General features: G+C 47.0%; 1 protein-coding gene across 1 annotated transcript in view; it reads right to left on the bottom strand.

Annotated features, from left to right (window-relative positions):
• The window catches only part of celsr3 (cadherin, EGF LAG seven-pass G-type receptor 3), a gene marked incomplete at both ends in the record, with an annotated part of 86,120 nt that overhangs the window by 44,221 nt on the left and 24,399 nt on the right, over nt 1–17,500 (bottom strand). The window contains 6 exon segments of the mRNA XM_084479773.1: nt 1,599–1,756; nt 3,808–3,896; nt 4,077–4,192; nt 7,630–7,829; nt 7,831–7,856; nt 17,227–17,500. The exon segment at nt 17,227–17,500 is cut by the window's right edge and continues 15 nt beyond it. Coding sequence (XP_084335899.1) covers nt 1,599–1,756; nt 3,808–3,896; nt 4,077–4,192; nt 7,630–7,829; nt 7,831–7,856; nt 17,227–17,500 — 863 coding nt within the window.

Raw genomic sequence — 17,500 nt, 5'->3', positions numbered from 1 at the left:
TGCTGACCTCCAGCTCTACAAATGACAGCAGGAGTAGGTTAGCAAAGCTCAGGCTATAGCGCTGTGAATATATGAATATAGCGCTGACTAGAGAAGCACCAATATAGACACATCGCCATTCAGGGTGGATGGTCTTGTACTATAAATAGTATGATGAATATGGAAAGAGAAAGAAATGGAAAAACAAAAAAAAGGGAGGGGGAGGTTTATGGAGATGATGTTTTTGGACGAGGAGCCAGAACCACGTGAAATCAAGAATTAACATAAAAGAGAATTTTAAAGGTCAATAAATAAATACATAAATTAATTAATTCATTCAATTACACGAAGTGTTGGCATTTTCACTTTCCAAGCCTGTCACTTAAAACTATTATTGCAACGAGGAGTTTTAGCAGTAGATGAAGTCCTATGCTAACATATTATCTGCTTAACTGACATGGACCACCAGTGAGATCAAAGAAAACTAGTAGAGATAAAGGGAGAGAGAGAGAGTGAGAGAGAGAGAGAGAGAGAGCAAGAGAAGTAGTGGAGGAATAAAGAGAGAGAGAGAGGAGTAGGGGAGAGTGAATGAGAAGAGAATGAGAGAAAGAGGAGAAGATAGAGGGTGTGAGAGGGAGGAAGGGAGAGGTATAGCGAGAGCGAGAAAAATATAAGAGAGAGAGAGAGAGAGAGATAGAGAGAGAGAGAGAGAGAGGTAGAGGACTAGAGAGTTGAGCGACTGAACAAGCAGCAGGGTATTTCAGCAGAGTTCCAGTGCTCTGTCACTTTGATGAGATCCTCCTCCCTCAGCCCTGCTGGCTATTGACACGTCACATCCAACCAGCTGACACACGTCAACACACAGTGAGTGAGTGTGTGTGTGTGTGTGTGTGTGTGTGTGTGTGTGTGTGTGTGTGTGTGTGTGTGTGTGCGTGTGTGTATGTGTGTAACTGCAGGTTACAAGGAGCCCTCTTGTGTGAGGTATTGCAGATAAACTCCCTGCCAATGCTGGATGTGTGGGACATGTCGCACAGGAATAAGGAGACGAACACAGAGCATGGTGTGTATGGTCTGTGTATGGTCGCAGACAAACATAGCATCAGAGACACAGACAGATAGACACAGAGATATACAGCTGGACAGTTCTAAAGACAAGCAGACAGAGGGACAGACAGATATCTACAGACTGACACGTACGCTTTCATCCAAAGTGACTTACAACCATTCACACACACATTCACACACCAACGGCGCTGTCAAACATTCAAGGCGACAGCCAGCTCGTCGGGAGCAGTCGGGGTGAGGCGTCTCGCTCAGGGACACCTCGACACTCTGAGCTAGGAGGAGCCAGGGATCAAACCAGCAACCTTCCTGTTACAAGTCAACACCTTCATCTTCCTGAGCTTAGCCGACCCTGCCGCACCCGACAGACAGACAGCTAGATCTATATACAGACGGACAGACAGACAGTAAGCTATATCGACACACACAGAGAGACAGCTATATCTACAGACAGAAAGACAGCTATATCGACACAGACAGACAGCTATATATTGACACACAGACAGACAGCTATATCTCCAGACAGACAGACAGACAGACAGGTAAGCGGGGCCTACTTCTTGCTGCTGGTCTGCTGGCCCTGAGCAGCGCAGGTGTAGTTCCCCAGCTGGGGGCCAAAGCGCAGCGACACGGCCGTGTCACAGTCGTCCACGCTGACCACCGCCACCTTCTCGTCCGAGGGGCCCTGGGCCTCGCCGCTGGAGCTGCGCCTGGGCTGTGGGGGGGGGGGGGCAGGCACACGGGAGAGGGTGAGCACACGCAGCTACACACACACGCAGGTACACGTGCGCACATACAGACACAAGCACACACACTTTAGGAACTAAAGATCGCTGATCCATAAAATACAATCTCTGTGTATTTTATTTTGTCATCTCAGTCCCTTTATAGCCGATAGGATCAGACCACATGACCAGAATAATTAATTGAACCTGGTCCTGTGATTCTCAATTAGCAGAGCAGGGCACTAAGAGGGCCAGGGGTTAGGGGTTGGATCGCCCCAGGAGCAGCCGTGTTAATAATGTATGTACAACGAGGTAAATCGCTTTGAGGTAGCGCGCCCGCCGACTGCATATATTATAATATATTAGATTGACCTGCTCCTTCACAAAGACTGTGTACATAGCTGTCTATTGTGTTTTAGTCAACTTCATATTGTCTTACCCAGATTTGATGTTTGGGTGTTTTCTTTATAAAAGACCCATTTAGACACAGAGAGATGTTCTGACAAATTCCCTGACCAAAGATGCAAATAGATACGCAGATCAAGCCAGAGGAATCAGAAATCAATGCCAGCTAATCTGTTAAGAACTTCATTAGATACGCATGCAGGAAGAGTTCCCACTAATTGTCAATAGTCAAAACCACACTGGGACACTCGTCCTTTCAAGAATAACTGCACATAGCATAGCTTGAATTAAGCAGGCTTAAATATAACACAGCTTGAATTGGGGCAAGTTTAGTATAACATATCCACAACCAAAATAATCTACAAAGACCGCATGCAAGGGGGAGTACTTCTATAGAAGGAGTGCTGCGTTCTACTTAGAGCTTGGTGTGCACCACATACAGACAGATCCAACAGGAGCATTGTAGCACACACATACAGGAACACAGAACACTTCAGATAACCATGTTAGTGAGGACAGCCTGGAGTTCAAACCGGGGTTAGAGGAGAGGTTGGAGGTGGATTACACTAAAATCTAATCACAGATTCCAGCAGGCATATCTCGTACTGTGATAGAGATATGGAGGGAGAAAGAGTGACAGACAGACAGAGAGAGAGAGCGACAGACGGGACGGATATGTACACCCTGATAAACACACATACTCACATAGCGACCTATAGTACTGGGCTGAAGAAAATGAAAAAGAGTGATGGATTAAATTAAACAAGAAGCTGTGTGAGAAACAGATGCAGGCAAATGTGATGCAGTGTGTATGTAGTGTGACCAGTGTGTTTGTAGTGTGATGTAGTGTGTATGTAGTGTGACCAGTGTGTTTGTAGTGTGATGCAGTGTGTATGTAGTGTGATGCAGTGTGTATGTGATGCAGTGTGTATGTAGTGTGACTAGTGTGATTGTAGTGTGATGTAGTGTGTATGTAGTGTGATGCAGTGTGTATGTGATGCAGTGTGTATGTAGTGTGATGCAGTGTGTATATAGTGTGATGCAGTGTGTATGTAGTGTGATGCAGTGTGTATGTGATGCAGTGTGTATGTAGTGTGATGCAGTGTGTATGTGATGCAGTGTGTATGTGATGCAGTGTGTATGTAGTGTGATGCAGTGTGTATGTAGTGTGATGCAGTGTGTATGTAATGTGATGCAGTGTGTTTGTAGTGCGATGCAGTGTGTATGTAGTGTGACCAGTGTGTTTGTAGTGTGATGCAGTGTGATGCAGTGTGTATTCGGTGCGATGCAGTGTGTATGTAGTGTGATACAGTGTGTAGCGTGCATGACAGCGATTCAATGGTGCAAATAATACATTGGCAAAGTAAAAAGCAGTGTATGTGTTGAAAGACAATTAGTGTATAAGTATCAAATATGAATTAAATAATAAATGCACTTCTGTGATTCAACATAATATTTATTGAGATAACATTCAGCTAAGCAAAAAGTGATGGAAAAAAATCTAGAAATTGCCACCAGATAGACATATGCATGTACACACACACACACACACACACACACACACACACACACATACACACACACACACACACACACACACACACACACACACACACACACAGACGTGTGTAGTCACCTTATTGTAGTAGTGGATGTGGACGGTGTGCCACTCTCCATCACTCACCCCACCCGGTAAGAAGGGGCTGACCTGAGTGGACAGCTCACCTGGACGCACACAGTCACGCAGACAGACAGGCGAACAGACGACACTGTTAATACACTCAGGAACATGTTGTGTGAATCTCATTAGTTCACACACACACACACACACACACACACACACACATACACACACACACACACACACACACACACACACACACACACACACACACACACACACACCTGTGGAGTACTTCAGCATCACTTGTCCATCCTGTATCTCCAGAGCCATGAAGTCGTGTTTCTCGTTGAAGCGTCCGTTATAAAACAGGAGCCCGTTGCTCTCCAGGGTGGCGAAGCTGTAACACACACACACACATACACACACACACACACACAGACAATAAATACACTAGTCAAACATACAGTAGTTTTAAACAATTACATGCATCCACAAATCCTCGACATCCCGTTAATCCCAACAGACTCCCTGAAGGTTCATGTCTGAGTCATCTGTAATACCAAGATGTTGCTCCACAGCAGCGGAAGAACAACAGCATCATAACCCCACCTTCACTGCAAGAACTTCCAAACCAGAGTCGTTTTAGCATAGCAGCAGCGGAGGTCATTAGGTTAAGCTAATTAGCATTGCATTTGGTGTCCACTGTGTATTGCTGTGGTCAGGCCCTGGGCTAAACAGCTACAAGTACATTAGCATAGCTTGGCATTAGTCTAATGTATTCCTGAGTGCACCGTGGCCTCCTTTTTACAAAGCTAAGCCCCGGGGACTAGCTGCGGCTAAGGCCAGCGTGTTTATGTGCACAGGAATCAAAGCGCTAACGGCCTATTTGATGCTACCCCCAGATATGAAGTTATCTCCCCAAGAAATAACACACCAAGGAGATCTCCAGTGAAGAGTCAAACACTTACACTGGCCTACTGGTCACACCCCAACTAATGAGAAGTAAACATGTTAGCTTTCCATTGAGGTAAAAAAAAATTGCTTTTTCTGTAAACCAATGGTAGGCAAAAGTGCTTTAGAGTACTTTTTCAAATTCAATTTCCAGCTTCATGTGTACATTACTTAATAACAGTAATTATATTTCAGGAGACTTTTTGTATTTTTAACTTGAATGAATTATGATGGACTCCTCCTCGCCCCGTGATGTTAAAGTCAGAGCTAAACCAGCAGCTATGACCAACTACGGCACTCCCCAGCCGTACATAATAACATCATGAACATAGACAGCAGTCTGACAGCCGGCTATAATGAGACATGATATATCTCTCACAAAGCATAAACCCAGAAGCTAAGCTAAGCTTGGCCAGCATTAAGAGCTAAAAGCTCAAAGTTAAACAACCCAGGATAGTACCTGGCATATAACGAAGAGTGTGATTGGGGACTGTATTTTCCTGTATGGAGTCTTCCATTGAATTCTGGGCATGAGCGATTGAGCAAGGCAGTACGGGTGGCAACGGGTGGCGTTCACTGTTATTCTTTAAGAATACCTTAACATCTCTCCAAAGATTTGCTTATTTATGAAGCACGACATTGATGATAACCATTATGTGTGCTAGCTTAATAACGACGGCAAAGCTTGTGAATACTGTATATTTTTTAACGACTAAAGTAGGGATTTGAACGAGCAACCGTTTGGTCACGTCGGTTTCTGCTGCAAACTCACTCAAATCAGCCATAATTCCTGGCTCCTATGGATGTAATCCTGAATTTAGTCAAGTGAGGTTTATGATGTTAAGCCACCTCATCCCACAGTCTCTTTGGGAGTTGAACCCTCGCACTCTGATGTTTGACAGTGCTTCATAACACAACCTTAAACCTCTCCGGTTTCCGGCTCAAAGATATTTTTTTAACCAAAGCCGTCTAAAGGTATTAAACGTCGCCAGGTTTGTATTCCAGTCTTATGAGATGGTGCAACTTGGTTATTTTCCATCGAATAAAATGACCATTACATCGTGACCTCCCATAGGAGCCAATTCTAACGATCCCCACATCAGCCCTGGGGCTGGTCACCTTGGCAACCAGCATAGCACCACAAAATCTCCCATGGCAACCACTCCATAAGGTGCCAAACCACCACTGTGGATGTCCATTCCAAAGCCCCTCTGCCTCCCTGCTTGTGAAGTCAAGAGGTGAGGAGGGGAGACAGAGAAAGAGAGGAGGGGAACTGTGTGGTCCAGGTGTTCCTAGTTAGAGTGTGTACTACACAGCCATGGTGTTTTCAACACAGATGACCGATGTCTGGGAGAAAGTCATTTTCACCTAACGAGACACTGCTCCGATCCAATTAAGACATCCAATTACTTCGTCCAACATCGCAGCCTCAACAAATGGTGACTCCAGCCAATTTACATTTTATGTAAAAAATGTAAATTGACTCAAAATAATATTGATTATATTTTCGGGGTAGTCTAACGGGCACGATCGAATGAGTATAGCATCTCCCCCTGTGACTAATATCGATAACACAAGCGTTCTCTCACTACTGTGCAGAGAGGATCAACTCACATCCATCATAGATTTCATTCCACATTCATATCTTGTTTTCCTCACAAAACAATTCATCAACTCACAGGAAGGGAGATGCTACTTTTGATTGTGCATTTAATCACAACAGAGCAGGTAAAAGGTACAGAGCAGGGGCTGCTGAGACACAGAGAGAGAGAGAGAGAGAGAGAGAGAGAGAGAGAGAGAGAGAGAGAGAGAGAGAGACAGACAGAGAGACAGACAGACAGACAGACAGACAGACAGACAGACAGACAGAGAGGATAAAGGCACAAACGCAGCAGAGAACAGAGAGATGTGGCGAGTAATGGCGGAATAGAGAGCAGTGGTGGAGCCAGAGCAGCATAAAGAGGATTGATCTTGTTACTCTGGCAGAGACTCAAACCAGAAATGGACAGCAAGAACAGGGAAGAGAATCCAGCTGAATTGAAAGAAGAAACTGATGGTTGATCTCGTGCAACTGTAATTGTGCCAGCAGAGTGGTATGAACAGGATCTCCAGGAGGATCAGACTGCAGGAAACCGGAGGAAGCCTCAAAGACGACGCTGATGTGATTCTGACTCCTTATCAGGTCCGGATTGCGTTTCGCTAAAGAGCATCGCAACAGAGCCAGGGAGAGGGAGCCGCAGAATCCACCACAATGAACCAGACTAATCTCTGATAGCAGATCCGAGAGTACGCTATTATAAGGACCGATGACGTGTGCAAAGACGTGTTTCCGAAATCCCACACCTTTCTTCTGAAGGAAAACTTCCTGTGGCGTGTCTCCAGACAACGATAGAGGACTACAGCACAGAAGATGAGCATGCCTCACCACTACATCACTACACCCTCCCTTGTTAGAGAATGATGACATCATTCATACTTCAACATAACATTCCCCCCTCAAGATCGTTGACCTAATTACCAGATTCATATTTGGTTTGATGATGCCCTTTGTTATTAGGTATTCACCATCAGTATTCGTGGTTACCGTTTGTAATGTTTAATCATTCCGTCTCAACAGCCGTAAGAACTCAGCTCATCTCAGGAGAACCACCACCTAGACCGACTCCTCCACCCTCCCTCCACCCTTCCTCCTCCCTCCCTCCCTCCTCCCTCCTCCCTCCCTCCCTCCTCCCTCCTCCCTCCATTCTTCCTCCTCCCTCCCTCCCCCCTTCCTCCTCCCTCCCTCCGCCCTCCCCTCCCTCCCTCCCTCCCTCCTCCCTCCCTCCGCCCTCCCTCCACCCTCCCTCCACCCTCCCTCCACCCTCCCTCCCGCCCAGTACTCACGTGAGGGAGATGGAGAGGTGGAAGCGCTGCCGCAGCCCGTGGAACATGACGAAGGACTTGGGCGGGAAGGAGCGCGCGGTGACGGAGCAGTACGGCCGCTCGTAGCCCCCGCCCGCCGGACACTCGCAGCGGAACCCCCCGCCGGACAGCTCCCGGCACGTCCCCCCGTTACGGCACACGCCCGGGACGCAGCGGCCCCCCCCGCCGGTCCACCTCACAGCGGTCCCCTGGAGGGAGGGAGGGAGGGGGGGATCGAGGGGGAGAAAGGGAGGGGGAGAGAGAGGGGAAGGGGGAGAGAGGGTGAGGGAGAGGGGGGAGGAGGGGGAGAGAGGGGGTGAGAGAGAGGGAGGGGGAGAGAGAGGGGAAGGGGGAGAGAGGGTGGGAGAGAGAGGGAGAGAGAGGGAGGGGGAGGGAGAGGGAGGGGGAGAGGGGAGAGGGGAAGGAATAAGAGGAGAGAGAGGGAGGGGAAAGAGAGGGTGGGAGGGGGAGAGAGAGAGAGGGGGACAGGGGGGGGGAGAGAGAGAGCGGGGGACAGAGGGGGGGGGGAGAGAGAGAAATTAAGGTCAGTTCAACATAATCAACACATGGATCATACAACTCAAAACAACACACACACATATCTAAGTATACATACTTCATATGGATTCATTATTTTACCCTGGCCTCTGAATTAATGTGTACTTTTGTAAAATAGTGCCTGAAAACCAGAGTCAAATTTCTTGCAGGCCTTTGTTTAAAACATGAAGCAGATTCAGATTTTAAGTATATCTATGCTATTAATTTAAGGGCATTTACCTAAAATTTGACAATCTCATAGGATTATCTATGGGCTACAAAACCTTGTACTGTCTATGATCTTTTCGTAATCCTTTCTAATCCTATCCAAAATAAATAAGCCATTTTGATTCCTATTAATTACACACTGGTTTGTTTTTAGCTGTTTAGCTGTTTAGAAGTGTTGCTTCTCTATGGGAAAGGCACTAGATTGATAGAGGCCAATGTACTGTATGTACACTAATTAGCCAAAATCTTTTATTCAATATCATTCATAATACTGCTCCTTTAATCAAGGACTTTTTTCTTTCATCTCACCTCTACAGAGGCGACTCTGCCAAGACAAGCTAGGATATAAATACCCCGCTAACGTAGCATCTCAAAGAAATCAGTGTATTCATGTGGCAATTCTGTCCGGCAATTCTTAATCTAACATGATTAGAGAGCAGGCTTTTTCCTTTCAGATACACCTGAGTATACTTGTTGAACTGGTAGACACAGTGAAGATAAGACATTAATCCCAGATGGGAAATGTGGGATACGGTTAGCAGGGGAAATAGGTTGTAGGTTTTGTTAGGGTTAGCTAGTTGAATAGGTCTTTAGGTTGGTTAGGGTAAGCTAGGGTTGAATATAGGGCTTCAGAGTTGGTTAGGGTTAGCTAGAGTTAAATATGGCTTCAGGGTTGGTTAGGGTTAGCTCGAGGTAAACATGGCTTCAGGGTTGATAAGGGTTAAATAGGATTGTTCATGCTTGGTAAGAGTTAGCCAGGGTTAGGATGGATCTAGCCAAGGACAGATCTTTAGGATTAACGGTTAGAGTTGATGACATTTAACTAGGGACAAGGGTTAGTGTAGCTAGGTTGAACCCTTATTAACACATGAGCTAAAAATACAGAAAATGCTCAAAGCATCATAGATCTTTTCACTGTCCATCAAACTGTCACCAGGAGGCTAAAAGGACCCAGGGCTAAGGCTGGCCCACCTAACCACAGCAGCGTCTGTACCGACTGTGTATCTGACAGTGGTTTATCCATCAGAAGGATGAAATCCCTGAAATCGGCTTCTCTATCGATTGGCCTGAAAAAAAACTCTTAGAAGCATCATGGTTCCTTTGTTTTTGGAAAATGTGTGTGTGTGTGTGTGTGTGTGTGTGTGTGTGTGTGTGTGTGTGTGTGTGTGTGTGTGTGTGTGTGCGTGTTTGTGTGGTGTATCCTTCAGGCTAACATGGAAGTGGGAAAGGAGAAAAAATATGTTTGCTGCCCTTGCTGTTGTTTCAGAGGTGTGTGGCATCCAACACACACACACACACACACACACACACAAACACCCACGCAAACACACACACACCCACAATACCTGCCTCCAAGGGATGGTAAACAGAAATTTGGCTGCCAGTCAAAACCAACTGGAAGTCTGAAGCTTCTCCATAGAGACCGAACCACCACCCACGCATACACCGAAAACACACACACACACACACACACACACACACACACACACACACACACACACACACACACACACACACACCTACAGGCAGTTTGCTCCTTGAGACAACCAGGTTAAGGCACTTCTGAGGACACCCACAGACATTCACAAACAGAAACAACGTCTCTCTTTATGACTCTTACACACATGCAAGAAAGCAGGGGAACAGACACAATCAGACACACACACACACACAATCTCACAGATCATTGGGATCATTCGGCTATTTTTTTTAAAACGCTCTAGGTTGTACTGGGTATCTCTACAACACACACACACACACACACACACACACACACACACACACACACACACACACACACACACACACACACACACACACACACACTCTCACACTTAATCACTCACTAACACACACACACACACACACACACACACACACACACTCACACTTAACACACACACACACACACACACACACACACACACACACACCAACTTGCCCATCTATCATTCCAACCATCTGTCCATCAATCCACAGTCAGTCACAAAGGAAAACACACACACACACACACACACTCTCACTTTTTTTTCTCTCTCTCATTTCCTTTGTCTGCAACTCCCAAAAACCAGTATTCCTTCTCATTAATATTTACATCAATAAACAGACATTTAAACTCATGAATTATGCGTCACACACACATACATGCACACACACACCTCATTCAAACAGACAGACAGTCTGACATATTGGCTAACGAAAGAGACAAATAAGTAGATAGGGACAGACAGATGGACAGAAATATATATTGGCTGATCACACGCAGAAAGGCCGACATACATTATATATTAACTGACAGAGAGTCTGACAGAAAGGCGAACAGACCTACATATATTGACTGATTACACACACAGTGAGACAGACAGACAGACCGACAAAGAGACATATATTGACTGATAAAAGACAGACAGAGAGGCAGACAGACAAACTGACAGAGAGAGAGACAGACAGAGAGACATATATTGACTGATAAAAGACAGACAGAGAGGCAGACAGACAAACCGACAGAGAGAGAGACAGCCAGAGAGACATATATTGACTGATGACAGACAGACTGTGTACTGAAGAGATGCTACTTGACCCCTCCATAGCAGTGAGCCAGACAGGCTGTTCAGCAGACATGATGTCACCCCCCTTCAGCAGAGACCTGAGACCCAGGCCTCCATTATGCTCATCTTACTGCTGCTACTCTTCACAGAGAACACACACATACACACGCACGCATGCACATGCACACACACACACACACACACACACACACACACACACACACACACAGCCAACTTAGTCACACAAAGAAAGACAACAGAGAAAAAGGATTGAGGGAGAGCAGGAGGATAATCTGTGCATTTAGTACCTTCAGTCCAGTATGTCCAGACCCACACACAAACACACGCACACACAGAGACAGCCAGACACCACTCATAGCCTAATGTCCGCACACACACAGAGAGGCACACAGACTAGACACCATGCAGAGCCTTAGGTCCAGAGACACACAGAGATACAGTGTAGACAGCGCTCAGAGGCTCTGCTCCACCAGTACTCAAGGTAGGATATCACGACACAGGGCCACGCCTCGGCCTAGCCCCCATGCAGGAGAGCATCAAGGTATAGGGAGGACGGAAGGGAGATTGGGAGGGACAAATTAAGGAACAAAAGGGGCTAAGGAGAGGAGCTGAGGAGACCGGAAGAGAGGAGAGGAGATGAGCAGAGGAGATGAGGAGAAAAGAAGAGAGCGGAGAAGAGGTGGATACGAGATGAGACAGACAAGAGGAGGAGGAGACGAGAGGAGGAGACGAGAATAGGAGGAGAGGAGATGAGGAGACACGAGACAAGAGAAGAGGAGGATACAAGATGAGGAGAGGAGAGGAGAGAAGTAGAGATGAGAGAAGAGGAGTCAAAAGGAAAGGAGAGAAGAAGAGTATGGTTTCTCTCTATCTCCTCAACCGCCATCTCAGTGCTTCCTCTCCCACTTGTTCTGCTTTCCCCTTGATTGTCTTTCCTCTGCACCCCCCCCCCCCTCCCCCCCCCCCTCTCTCTCTCTCTCCCCCCTCTCTCTCCCTCTCCCTCCCTTCGTAACAACCACACGAGTCTCCCTCCTCTCTCCCTACACTTGTCAGTCGTTTTCAGTCTGCCTTAATGGATTCACACGCCTTCATGACGCTGGATGTTTTATTCATCAAAGCCAAAGCCTCACCCTCTCTCTCCCCTCCTCTCTCCCTCTCTCTCTCTCTCTCTCTCTCCCTCTCTCTCTCTCCCTCTGTACTTCTAGGGTTGTGCGGGAGCACCACACCCTCACCCACCTCACCTAACACAGAACATCCCCAGGGGCTCATACATTAGTACTCTCTTGTGTTCATTATCTCTCCCCTTCACTCTCTCTCTCTCTCTCTCTCTGTCTCATCTTCTCTCTCCGTCTCCCCATTTATCCTTCACCGCATCTCTCTCTCCCTCCCCTCCTTCACATGTCTTCATATTTGTTTGTCTATTTTATCTATTTTGAAAAACATCCCAAAAATGTATTCACCCCAACGCCTGCAATCATTGTGCTCTCTCCGTCTCATTCGTTCTCCATCTCGTCTCTCGCCAAAGCCACATTCCTCCCTTCGGGTCGGCATTTTTCTCTCTCCACCTCTCTCGTTCTGCCCTCGCTCACATCTTTGTCATCCACCGGCTGCGGCGACGCAGTTCACGGATGATAAAATCACCGTAATTAACCAAACAAGAGCCGCAAGCCAGGAGGCCACGGCCAGGCAGGATTCCACATCACCCATCCCATCTCTCACTCTGCTCCTCTTCTTTCATGCTTTTAAAGAGGGGGTTGGCGATTAAACCCCCCCCCCCCTGAATTGTGCTACGGGGGAACCAAGGGCGACCAAGGAAACACCCTGCCTCCCTCTCTCTCTCTCTTTCTCCCACCCTCCCCCTCTCCCTCGTCAGCACTGCCGAAGATCCCTCGGGCAACAACACTTAACCCCCCAAGGATTGATTAGGGAGCAAGTAGGGGAGCGCCGGTAAGGGGGGTGAGGGGTGTGTGTGTGTGTGTGTGTGTGTGTGTGTGTGTGTGTGATGCTTCAGTGAGTGTTAGGTTGTTGTAAGAATGGACTTTAACCTTTAAACACAATTCTCTTTCTCTGTAATAATGCTCTTGAAACAGGTAAACCTAAACCCTCCGTCTCGGGCCCTCCCTTTCTCCCTCCCCCTCCAGAGTTGAGTGGTCTTGCGAGCCCAGAGAGGTGTCTGGAGGTTCACCGTGTGTGCACAACCGTCGTCTGGACTACATCTCTTCATCCCCCCCAAGCAACACAGCCATTGATTACAATGGCTCCAGACTGCCCTAGGAATGATGGGTAATGAGGTTCAAATTAAATGGAAATTAATCTTCTGCCGCGAAGTAGGACAAATTATAATGACAAAAATAAGTGTGTGTGTCTGTCTGTGTGTCTGTGTGTGTGTGTGTGTGTGTGTGTGTGTGTGTGTGTGTGTGTGTGTGTGTGTGTGAGAGAGAGAGATAGAGGTGAAGAAATATAGAGACAGAGGTAGGACTGTCATATTTATTCTAATATGTTTTCCGAAACATATGGCATCAGATGTAACCGAGTCCATGCCCCCAACGCCCACGTTCTCAATTTCTGTTTCCCCATCTCTTCCACTCACTCACACCAATAAAATATTCCCTGCATCGCTTCCCAAAGTAATCACACCTTTGCTTACTGCCTCCTCTCCTCTCCTCCTCGTTACCTTTCCTCGCTTCTCTCCTCCGGTCTCCAATCTTATTTTCTCTCTCCTTCTCTCCTTCCTCCTCTTTCATTCTCTGTCCTCTCTCTCTCCATCTCCCTCTCCTCATCCCCTCTCCGTTTCACATCTGTTTTCTGCCTCCCACTTAATGTCCAATGTGGCTCCAATCTTTTCCTTCTAAAAATTTTTTGTTGGAAACTGTGTTGCTTACAAAAGCAATCGTTCAGTGCGGTCCCCTCTCTGTGAATCCAAAGAAAACAAATCATTTTGATAAAAAAGAATGGTCCACACACTCACTTGTCTATCTCTCTATTCGGCTCTCTCTCATTGTCATTGTGTTGGTTATTGTGCGTCTGCTGATCTAATCTCCCATGAACACTGGGCGTTTCGTTTGGACATGTTGGCTGTTCTTCCTCCTGGATCCACTAATGCTGAACACTTCCCTGACCTTTCGGTTTTTCGTTCTGGGTTTTACTCATTGAAAACAAAATGGAGTTTATTCCCTGATTGTTCCCTTTCCAATTTTTACAGTTTCTGGAGGTCAGAACCGTCTTGTTTTGATGTACACGTGAAAAGACAAGCAGCGATTCTCTGTCTTATCTTTGCAGTTGATAGTTTTGGTAGACTAACTTCATCCCACCCTTGTAACCTTGAGTATATTTTAAATCCCTCATCCTTCTACAAACTACCATCTTAAAAAATGAAACGCATGTATTACCTATCATAGTATCCCCAATGAAGACACAGTCAAGGACAAACTTAAATTTACCGTAGAATATTTAAGTGGCACAGCAAGCCGTTCAGCACAGACACTTTAACCTTCTTGTCTGTATCAAATCCAGTTTGCAATGCACCGGACTGGCTCCAGTGCTCATGGCGATGTGTTTCCTTATGTTCATATTCATTCTTTCATTGTACTTCTTCATATAGTCAAGCGGAAAAGTACAGCAAATTGAACCACAGAATTTTGAATGAAATGCGCTTCACAAATAAAGTGCCTTAATTGAACGGCATGGAAAAACTCTCTTTTAACGATTACCAATAGTGTTGTTATTTTACAGATCGTTAAAATATTACAACGCTGAATGTAATGACAGCTAAAAGGTTTCAGCTATAGGGGTGAGGGGGTCTTAAGTCCAATTCAGCAGTCTTAATTACTCCTTCCCAAGGAGCCCTTTATATTTTATAGTCTCTTTAACGTAGAGCGCTGTGTGGTTAAAGGTGGAGAGTGAGCTGCAAACACTGCGTGCGCAAATTACGCATTTATCTGATCTAATCCATTAATGGGGCCCACAGGCATGCAAGCGAAGTAACATTAGAATCAATCTCCTGGCCTCTCCAGCTATCACTGTAACCGCTTCCTCCAACGCGTCTGAGGGCCTTTCAATTGTTGCCGAAACGGTGTTACAATCGTGCCAAACAGGACACCGCCGGAAGGGACGATTCAAAGACATCAGGCAAGTTATCTATGCTACACCGCGTTCTCAGCCATTGCAAATATCGACGATGCATTACCAAACAAATATTTATTATTGACTTATTATTTAGTGTTTTTAATTTTTATATTTCGTCAATGAGCAACATTCTTAACCAAAGAGCCTTACGGAAGAACATGTTTTAGCTAGGTGTCATTAAGGAGCAGTTAAGTGTGAGGCATCTTGTTCAAGGGCACTTATAGGCAGACTGTGGACATTGGGAATTTAACCCAGAACCATTCGACTGGGAGTCAAACAGCCACAAGCATCAACCAGTATCATTTCCCACACAGCACCGTGAATGACACGAGGATAGAATAAAGAGTCTCTTTATCTCTTTATTCTATTCTATAAAGAGTTTCTCCCGAAAAAACTAGAGACCAGAGAGGGAGTGGGGGAGAACAGAGAGAACGGAGCGCGATAGAGAAACCAACACGAAGGGCAAACTAATAAAGTAGGGAGAAGTCTCTGAGGTTACTCCGTGTTGCAGAATCAGCATCAACACTCCCCCCACGCCTCTCCCTCCCTCCCTCTCCCTCACTCTCCCTCCCTCACTCCATCCTGTCCGCCTTTCATCTCTTCCTCGCTTCCCTCTTTGTTTTCTTGTTGAAGCTCATGCAGTTTCCATCCTCTTGTTCCTTTGGAAATCTCTCTCTCTCTTTCTCTCCAAATTGTTTCGCCCTCGCTCTTTTTGCCTCAAGGTATTTATCTTTCATCATTCTCCACTTGTTTGTTCTCCTCTCTTCTCCTCTCTTCTCCTCCCACTCTCTCTCACTCTTCAGCCCCAAGTCCACAAGGCCGTTACAACTCTCCCTCCAACTCTGTGCAGCTTTCACTTCCACATCTCACTCCTCCACACATCTCCTTCATTCTCTCCCTCCCTCCCTCTCCCCCTTTGTCGTTCTTCCTCTGTGGACTCTCTCCCTCACTCCCATCTCTCTCTCTCCCCGTAACATCTCCTTCATTCTCTCCCTCCGTCTCCCCCTCTGTGGTTCTGTGAAGGATCTTTCTCTCACACTGTAGGGATGATTCTCAACGAGATGCACGGCAGCACACCTCATGACAAGAGGGGAGATCTGAGTGTCTCTGCTCAGGTATAATGAGGACCGGTGTGTATTCGGATGCGTGTCTGCGTGTGTGTGTGTGCCTGTGCATGTTTTATTGTAGATTGTGTGCTTGTGTGCGAAGGCATGATCGCATATTTCGCTCGTGCTGTGTGGCGTAGAAGAACCTCGTGTTATCGTTGCGGTAGGTCTGTCTTTGTTGTTTGAGACGGCAAACGTTCCTCGTCGAGATGTCTGACACGCGTCACGTTGTGTGGCACAGCAGGAACACAGACAGCGCTCCTTCCTGTTTGCTTTGTGGGGAGAAGGGGGGGGGCAGCCATGTTGTGCAAACTACAAAACATGGCTGTCATTTACCCTTCCCCCATCCATGATATTAAAGAAAAGGTGGACTGGCCAGTGTCAAAATAGACAGCAGATCAGCCGAACACAAGACCCTTCACGGGCGCCACAGTGGAATCTGTCAGGCGTGTGTGGTGGTGAGTTGTAAGCATTGGTTAACCCCGGTGGGAATCAAACGCCACGCTCTGCTAGTTCAGCTAGGCTTGGATGCCTTGGGCCTCCAGTCCGTATCACTGACACATCGGTCATCCCTCTCATCATAACATGGACCCTAGGGCTCCCTCTGATCATAATGACTGTAACGCTGTATTCATGGCCTGCACTAGGGCTGCCTCTCATCATAATGACTGTAACGTTGTATTCAAGGCCTGAACTAGGGGGTCCTCTTACCATACCAACTGTAATGTTGCATTCAAGGCCTGCACTAGGGCTCCCTCTCACCATAACAACCCTACCTATTGGACCACTAGGGCTCCCTCTCATCATAACAACCCTACCTATTGGACCACTAGGGCTCCCTCTCATCATAACAACCCTACCTATTGGACCACTAGGGCTCCCTCTCATCATAATGACTGTAACGCTGTATTCAAGGGCTGCACCAGGGCTCCCTCTCATCATAACAGGACCCATTGGACCACCAGAGCTCCCCCCTCTCGTCAGGAGGACCGCCCCAGAGCGTCAGGACTCACCGGTGTAGTTCTCCCGGCAGATGCAGGTGTAGCCCCCCTCGGTGCGGGCGCACACGCCCCCGTTCAGGCAGGGGTTGGAGTAGCACAGGTTGATCTCCGTCTCGCAGTAGTCCCCCGTGAAGCCAGCGGGGCAGCGGCAGCGCAGGCCGGCGATGGGGTGGATGGGCCGGAACAGGATGGAGGGGGAGGAGATGAAGGGGGCGGAGCTGTTGAAGCGCAGCACCGAGATGCACTTCATGTAGTTCTGGCAGGGCTCGCGCAGGCACACGTTGTC

The sequence above is a fragment of the Micromesistius poutassou genome, assembly GCF_964030765.1.
Source record: "Micromesistius poutassou genome assembly, chromosome: 15".
NCBI classification, from domain to species: Eukaryota; Metazoa; Chordata; class Actinopteri; order Gadiformes; family Gadidae; genus Micromesistius; species Micromesistius poutassou.
Note: the sequence above shows the minus strand (reverse complement) of the source record. Positions and strands in the feature narration are given on the sequence as shown.